Source organism: Anopheles cruzii, chromosome 2 (genome assembly GCF_943734635.1).
Source record: "Anopheles cruzii chromosome 2, idAnoCruzAS_RS32_06, whole genome shotgun sequence".
Lineage (NCBI taxonomy): Eukaryota > Metazoa > Arthropoda > Insecta > Diptera > Culicidae > Anopheles > Anopheles cruzii.
Window position 1 is genome coordinate 58,828,172 of NC_069144.1, and position 8,281 is coordinate 58,836,452.

Genomic DNA, 8,281 nt, shown 5'->3' on the forward strand with positions numbered 1-8,281 from the left:
GAGTGCCGCGGCCCACAGCTGTGAACGACAACGAAAGTCGCCTCCCACGCTCGGTGGCGCTCGGCGCATTTTTCGGCACGTTTTTCGCTACCATACGGAACCGGGCACGGAGCATAATGATGCACCATTTCGGTGCTGCCACGCTTTTCGTACATCCGACCGATCTACCGTTACACACGCGATTGACCTTCGGTGGGGATTAAACTTCCGAAGGAGCCCCGGAAAGAATGGGCCGCGAACTGTGGAGAACGAACGCACGTCGCGCGTCTGGCGGACTCGGACTTAGCAAACGCCACGTTCGAGGTTGGCCAACGAACTGACACTCTGGCGCGGTGAAAATCCCGTGCAATGTTCGTGATTTGCGTCTGCCATTCACGGGAGCACACACTCTCTCTCGCTCTGTATTTTCACTCGGTGGCCGATTGATCTCGCTCCACGCACCCACGCACGCCGAACTTCCGCCCGCGAGAGTTCCGGCGTATGTTGACGTTTTCGCCGGCCCGGGCGGTATGCGGAACGGGGAGTGGAACTTAACACACCGCTCCGTCTATCCCTTTCACCCGGTGATAAAATTGGTGAAAGGACCCCGACCGACAACACGCGCATTGATAAGGACGGCCTGTGCCCGCCGTGAGCTTTCGTGGGGAGCTTTTCTGCATTCGCACGCAACGAGCGCCACGTGCTCCGCCGCCGAGCGCAGCATGCTGCGATGGTCGTTAATCAATGGCTCCGATTGTATTTCTTTCATTCGCATGTCATCATCGAAAAAGAACACGGTTATTTTACTCATCATCAGCTTTATTTTCGAGTTTATTACCATCATTATTATGCGCTGCCGCGGTCATTTCAATTGATCTACTAACCATTATTGATGTATTTTGCATTCGTTAGTTAGGAATTACATAAACAAACCTTGTGGCCGCCGTCGTCGTGTTCCGTGTCCGGGGCGGAACCACCAAGGTTTACGGTTTATGAGGCCAACCTTTACACAATATAGTCGTGGAACAACAACTCGGTAAGACGGAACTCCTTGGTTTTCTCGTTTATTACACGTTTTGGTTTTTATTAGTGGGGGGTTTAGTTGCGATTTTATTTTATTGTGTTTTCGGTTTCTATTTGTTCTGGGCCCACACAATAGCGCGCTCTGTTAGAAATTCATTTCGCCGCCTGCATCGTTGCATCGAAGGACCTCCTCTTCCGCCACCGCGGTGGGGAATACGCGCATTTGAATTTCAGTTTACCAACGCGCCACGTGGTGCGCCACAAAAAGCTGGACAAGCAGAGCTCACGTAAGGTCAATAAAGTTACCCTCTCGTCATTTTTGGATGAAACGTATGTGTCAATGGTTCGAGTTCCGGGGTGAAAATGAAAATTTGCAGAAGCACAAAGTGAACCGGTGTCGGGGCAGATTATGGCTACACTTCCCACCGAAAAATCGAAAATGAATGAGATTTACGATCTTACCCCGCGCGTGGGGGGTTGCCGAAAGCGCCCCCGCGCGCGCGCCAAAGACCATTGCAACGCAATCGCGCGGTTACAGATAGGCAGGTGTGTGAGAATTGGTTGTTCATATGCTAAGTATGTATATATTGTTCCGTTCTAAGACAACATGTTGTTGATGGTTGTTGTTGTTGTGTACACAATGTGGTTGCTGCTGCCAAGGGAGGATGATGTTGTTCTCTCGACAGTCTCGAGACTTCGATAACTCCGTCACACACTCGTTCCACTTCCGATACCTACACATACACCCCTCTCTCTCTCTCTCGCTCACGCTCTCTAAATATTCACAGCAAGCGCCTCATCGCCGATGCCGACACCCGGGTTAGGGTCGACACCGGAGAAGAATCGCCAAGCGAAGCGACGAGGGCGCCAGTGCGCCCCGTCCGCTTCGCCGTTGGCTGCTGCTGCTACGAAGCTTCGGAGAGGTCCCCACTCGTCGATTGGGAACGTTCATTGAAAAAGAACTGAACTGACCGAAATTACGGTTCTACGCGCGATCAATCAGAAGAGTTGGGTCGTGGGGTTCGGGGAACTAATTTGACCGACGTTAGAAAATCAAAAGATAACGCGCGGCCGGGAAAAAACGCTTGATGATGGTGCGATGCGCTGCTAGGGGACAGATATTTTAATTGGATCTTTTCTATTTGGTGTCGCTGTCTCTCTGTGTCTGTGTACTGCTGCGCCGTGAATTGTTGTTAAATGTGGCTGAGATGGGAATTTTGGGACAACGTTCGAAAGCTCGGCGGCGTCGGTAGCAGATGATGGATGGGGCGGCTTCGGGATCCTGGTGTCCGCGAGCACACTTTATCCGCGAGAGAAAGGGCACTTCCTTTCTCTTTGTGTTTAGTGCATGCCTTGTCCCTCGTAACCACTCTTCTCCTGCTGCTGCACCCGCGCGCTGCACTTTTGCTGTGCAATTTTCGCTTAGAAACCGTGCACCTTCAGCTGGTCGGGCTTGGCAAGACCCGACTTGGTCAGAAACTGGCAGATATTCTCACGCTGGTCACCCTGCAGCTGTAGAACCTCGCCGTACTCGGGATGCTCAATTACTGTGCCATTGCATGCGAATTCCTGTGAAGAAAACAACGACAGCTCCATTAGACCAATCTCCAAGGGAACCAGCACCAGCGTTTTTTTCGGTGGAACCCATGACCTACCTTCTTACATGCCCGGACAATCTTCTTTAGGTCATACTCCGCCGACAGTCCCTGGACGGTGGTTAGTGTTTTGCGACCATTCCTTTGCTGGATTCTTATGTGCACGAGACCGTCTTGTACATCATAATCTGCACCCTTTATTGCATCAGCAAATGGGTCTGTAATTATTTATGTGGAGAAACAAAAACCGTTAGATGGGAGCAGTAATAAAGTGGAGAACGGGGCCAACGGGGTCATACAGACCCCGTCACTTGACCGACTTATGATTCATTTCGCTTTGCGTTTAATCGATCAAGAAAAACCCTTCGAGACATATGGCCAGCCGCCACCGCAAGGAACAAAGCGACCGACAAGATTCATCATCGCATCACAAAGAAGCAAATAGCCGCCATCTGGGAAGCAATCTAGGTGGCAATGCACACTGCGATGCAATGTTCTTTATTGGCGTGATGTGTGTATGGACGCGCGCATGGTATGCAACGCCGCGGAGATCGTCAGTACGACCATTGCAATACGACGACAATCATTAACGCCAGTAGAAGGCTCCCTTCACGATAATGGGTCAAAGATTGAACTACGTTTTACACGCTACTAAACGCTGGCGGAGAAAAGAAGAACGCACAATAAGAAAGCACAGTTGACTTTCGATTTCGGTTTTTCGTACAAATCAAGGCAACCTTTGCCGCTTGACAACGGACCGCGCGTCATCGAGTAATTTTCCGAGCTTTCGTTTTCGTCGGTGAACAAAGAGAAAGTCGGTACCACAGGTCGTTAGAAGCTAGGTACGGCAAATGTGGCGAGACCATTATTGCGCTCCAGGTCCAGGTAAATCCAAATGTAGAAATTCCCACCCTTGAAGAACCAAAGTCCTTGAGACGGATATATTGCCCCATGCACCCGAGGTTCCGTGACTCATTTGCCCACTCGGAAGGGGTACAAAAACCAAGTGGTCGATGGCGACACACAATGGAGAACTGGTTTTCGCCCATGAACCACTGCGGCGGCGGTCGTTTTGTGCCCTCCCGGATGGCGGTGGTCATGGTCGAATTCGAAGGTGGCGGCACGCTGTGAACGCATGGTTCTCCGCTTCCGCTACAATCTGCGTGTGTTAAAAATCGACGATGACATTTGCTACCTCCGAGGCAGCAACAACACATACCCACACACACGCGCGCGCTGTTCAGAGTCGCGCTCGTGGCTGGCAGCAAAAATGCCGTCCGCCATTTTGAAAAGTCATCATCGCCGTGTGGTGCTGTCTCTTACTCGCCACCGCGGTTTACTTCCTTTTCTTCGCACGGAAAATCACGCGAACGCACACACACGCACACCCAGGCGCGCTCATTATTCTCGAAGCGCAAGGCCTACTACGTAGCCGTATCACGCGAAACCTTGTGCGGTATTGGCCAACCATTTTCGAAGAATCCAATTCGGTCCGGAAATGGAAGCAATCGGTTGCATTTTCAAACGAGCGAGGGCAGGATCGTCTCTCGCCGTGAAACGATAAGAAAGATGGGTCCGGGGGAACATCCGGCCCAGCAGGCCACGCCAGAAACGCATGCTATGCTTTACCGTTTGTTAGTGTGGGGCGTAGCGGTACTATTACTTACCAAATGTACTAAGATTCTGGATGGACATACGATAAACAAAATAGACACAAGGGAAGAAAAGTAGCGATGGCCTCGCGATTTGCTGGTTGCTTTTTCGGTGATCTAGCACGAAACGACGCGCTGGATTTTCACTTTTGCGTTTCCTTGTCGGTGGCCTGGAAGATTCGTCTGCGCGAGCGAGCGAGTGAGCAGTTGAGAGAGAGAGAAGGGTGAATGCGCTACGATTCGGCGAACACGGAACAACTTGAGCGTGTGCACACGGCGAATGCTAGAAAAGAACTGAAAACGCACTCGCCACACGTCAAAATCGCTGCCTCTGACTCAGAAGACCTGACTCGTAAAGCTCTCTGCACACTGAACGCATAACTTGGGGAGCAGAACGTAACACCTTTCACATTGCTAATCGAAGGCTACTCAATTGAGCTTCATAATTTTAACTTCATTATTACTTGTTGACACATTACACAAATTGATCATAAAACTATTCAAAACTAAATGTGATTTTAAACACCACTTTTGAAAATCACCACTCCTAAGTGGTGAATATGGTTGTCAAAAAAGAATCATTTGAAAACATTGAAGCGTCAGTTGCTTTGTTTTGATTCTTCAAATGAAGTTTAGTGAATCCATTCTTGCGCCGTTGAACCGATTTCTGCTTCGAAGTCAGAAAGTATGGAATCATTGATAGCATCAAATCTGCTGTGGATCGACTACGCCGAGCATATGTTACGCACGTACAGAACCATCTATGAAAACGAACAATACGCGGACTGTACTTTAGTTTTAGCCGATGGGCAGCAGAACGCCAGCAGCACCGTGCTTGGGCTGGCCTCGGGCTTTTTTGAAAGAATTTTCGCCATCACCGGAAACGAGGCTGCCCCGCGCGAACGGTTCGTAGTGATGATCCCCGATATAACGCTGCAGATTATGCAGCACGTGTTGCTATTTATCCACACCGGCGAGATTATTCTGCAGTACAATCAAATGTCTTGTTTCGTGGACGCTTGCTCCTTGCTAGAGCTGCGCGGGATGAAAACTGTGGACAGCGTCATCGAGGGAATGAAAATAAGTGTACTCGCATCACCCGAAACAGCCGTTTTGGGCGCAGAAAGCGGAAGTGCCATGCACACACAATGCCTGGACGAAGATTGGTTTCCTGCGGTCAGTGCCGAAGACGTGGAAGGAAGGCAAACCGATGGTACGGTGGACGAATCTCCTGCCGATGGACTCGAAGCAAATCGAGAGTACTACAGCTATGACGCTGTGGCCATAATGGACGAAGATACAACAGAGCACTCAGATCCCGCAGAAAACAACGACGAGCAACTGGACCCGTCCACCGCGTTGGCCAACCTTTCCGGCAACAAAGCGATGCCAGATGCGGAGACTACCGTAGCGGGACAGTCGTCAAATTACTCGGATCGCCTCGAGGAAGCAGTTGATGCGATCGTAACAGGCAAAATGAGCTTCCGGGGGGCAGCCCGTACGTTCCGCGTGTCCAAAAGTGTGCTCTGGCGACGGACCGTCAACGAAACACGAACTGAAAAGGCTCCCGAACTTCCACCGTCTCGGCTGGACGCCATAGAAGCGATCAAGGCCGGAGAAAAGCTGATAACCGTTAACCGACGGTTCGGGATTCCGCTCGGGACGCTGCACCGTGATAAGATTCGGCTCTACAATAAGGGTGATCTTCCGGAAACGGTGAAATTGAAGCACAAGGACATCAACTACAAGCAGCGTGTCAGTGAGGCGGCCCAACAGTGCGTAACCGGTATGATGTCGCTAACGGAAGCGACACGGAGCTACTCGATACCCTCCACAACGATCTGGCGAAGGATCAAGACGATACGGGCGGGCGATGCTGACGGGGCCACAAGCAAACGCAGCCACAGACCGGTGGTTAGTCGCAGGAAAGGAACGCAAAAGAACCGAGAACCGCCTGCCCTGGAACGAACAGAGGACAGCTTTGTGGCCACCGAAGACGATCCGCTGGCTGGGGTCGCCTGGGCAGAAGAACCTGAGCTGTTGTGATAAGAACCTTACTTTAAATACATAATCTACACCACCCCGAGGTAAACCAGTTCGTGTCAATTGTCTTTACAATTATAACCAGGTTTTGTATTTCATCCTATAAACGGAAAATGGCGATCCTCACACAGGCGCTTCTCTTCACTTCTCGGCTGGCTTCGCAGGGACCTCCTCCGTGGCCGGGTTCGCATTGCGGAAGTTCGGGAACTGTTCCCACGGGGCGGACAGATCGAACTTGCGGAACTCTTGGGCCAACTCGAGCGGCTCGCACACGACACGCTTCTTTTCGTCGTCGTAGCGCAGCTCCACGTACCCACTGAGCGGAAAGTCACGTCTTTGCGGGTGCCCTTCGAACCCGTAATCGGTCAGAATGCGCCGCAGATCCGGATGGTTGGCAAAGAACACACCGTACATGTCCCAGATCTCGCGTTCGTACCAGTTGGCGGCCTTGAACACCTCGTTACATGAATCGATCGGCGTCAGCTCATCGGTGTACGTTTTGACGCGGATGCGCGAGTTATACCGCAGCGAGAGAATGTTGTAGATGATCTCGAAACGGAACGGACGCGACGGAACGTCCATACCGGCGATGTCGACTAGATTCGCAAACTGGGCGTTGTGGTGGTCCTTAAGGAACTGCAGCACCGGCACGACGCCTTCCGGCGCAATCAGCACCTCCAGCTCGTCGCCCGACGTTAGCTGCACCTTTTGCACGTACTTTGGCATGCACTCGGCGACGTACCGGCCAAAGTCGCTCAGTTCCGATCGGGCCACAGCATCGGGTTTGCGGACAGTGGCTGCAACGGAACAGTTAATCAAGGATGAATGTTCGCCAAACGGATCACCCCATCTCTACCCACGTCTCGTATCCGCTGCTGCTTCGGACGACTTGTAGCGCAGCATTACCGCCGGAGCAACCCGTGACGACAGAGCTGAAGAAAATAGGAGGACGTTACGATTCGCCATCAAAACAAACCCCCCAGTCGACCGCCAGCTTACCGTTTGCATTCAGTACGCCACTCTTGGTCACTGCCGTGGCAAAGGAGCGCAAAATGGAGGCCATGGTGCGACCGTGGGAGGGGTTTCCAGCACCCAAAGAAACTTGTTTCCGTGTCCGGGGGACCGCAAAACCGACGGAAAATAAATCCTGCGGTTCGGTTCGGTTTTATGTAATTCGGTCCTTTCGGAGTTTGACGTTTGCGTTGTCGCTAGAAGTTTTGACAGCAGCACGCACTATGGGATGAAATGGATGATTAAAAAGGCTAAAAGTATCGACTCTAGCTCCAATGGTAGGTTGGTTTACGCGAGTCTGAGAGAGTTTAGCAATAAAACAATAAATATTTGGTTGATACTCGTTAAAGTTGATAACATTTTCGCCAATTAGACGTAAAACGTTCAACCGACAGCATTACGAACTGTGCTAGAAAGAGACACGCAAAGACAGAGAACACTCTCTGTGCCAACGCCAACTTTGACAGCCTTCCTCGTTCACTGTGTTTGCGATACTTTTCCGAAGCGGTCGACGGTGCTACGAAAAATGGTTTTTACCCCTAGAATTGGTCGTGCGATGAGCTTTAAAATATGATGTACGAGTGCGTAAAGTGCGATAGCGGTTGCTAAATGCGTAGGTGAGGATTTCCTGGGCTTTCCTGAGGCTACACAGTTCGACGAAGTTTGCTTGGTGAAAATATGGACAGAATATTTTCTTTCCACGGTGCCAATGATGTGCTTGCGCAGGCTTGTTCATTCGCGTCGCGGGGTGGGCGCTGGTTTGGTGAAGCAATGCACGGCTCCACTTTGCCGTACGGAAAAGCAGTGCGTTGGAGGGTTAAATGCGTGAAATTGCGTGGTTTATGAACTGGAAACAACCAACAAAGTTGCAATTTGTTATTTGGTGCTTTAGAATTAACATTCATTTCGTGCCCAAGAACGGTTAGCAAAACTCACAGCCTTGCGTTCACGCGAAATTGTCCGATGAACGCCTCGAAT

The 8,281-nt window shown here is 51.0% G+C and overlaps 3 protein-coding genes across 3 annotated transcripts; 1 reads left to right on the forward strand and 2 right to left on the reverse strand.

Moving 5' to 3' along the window:
• Nucleotides 1–790: 790 nt before the first annotated feature.
• Nucleotides 791–4,530, reverse strand: LOC128269013 (eukaryotic translation initiation factor eIF1). Its single transcript, XM_053006345.1, has 3 exons — nucleotides 4,265–4,530; nucleotides 2,658–2,815; nucleotides 791–2,571 (listed from the first exon to the last, which is right to left on the reverse strand). The coding sequence occupies exons 1-3, from the start codon at nucleotides 4,290–4,292 to the stop codon at nucleotides 2,425–2,427; spliced, it is 333 nt and encodes a 110-aa protein (XP_052862305.1). The 5' UTR covers nucleotides 4,293–4,530; the 3' UTR covers nucleotides 791–2,424.
• A 406-nt stretch (nucleotides 4,531–4,936) lies between these two features.
• On the forward strand, nucleotides 4,937–6,295 carry LOC128267110 (uncharacterized). Its single transcript, XM_053003897.1, has one exon. It carries the CDS (start codon nucleotides 4,937–4,939, stop codon nucleotides 6,293–6,295), a length of 1,359 nt encoding a protein of 452 aa, XP_052859857.1.
• Nucleotides 6,296–6,351: 56 nt separating this feature from the next.
• On the reverse strand, nucleotides 6,352–7,489 carry LOC128277702 (NADH dehydrogenase [ubiquinone] iron-sulfur protein 3, mitochondrial). The gene is made up of 3 exons (XM_053016203.1): nucleotides 7,292–7,489; nucleotides 7,153–7,224; nucleotides 6,352–7,089 (listed from the first exon to the last, which is right to left on the reverse strand). The coding sequence occupies exons 1-3, from the start codon at nucleotides 7,353–7,355 to the stop codon at nucleotides 6,434–6,436; spliced, it is 792 nt and encodes a 263-aa protein (XP_052872163.1). The 5' UTR covers nucleotides 7,356–7,489; the 3' UTR covers nucleotides 6,352–6,433.
• Between the last annotated feature and the right edge of the window lie 792 nt (nucleotides 7,490–8,281).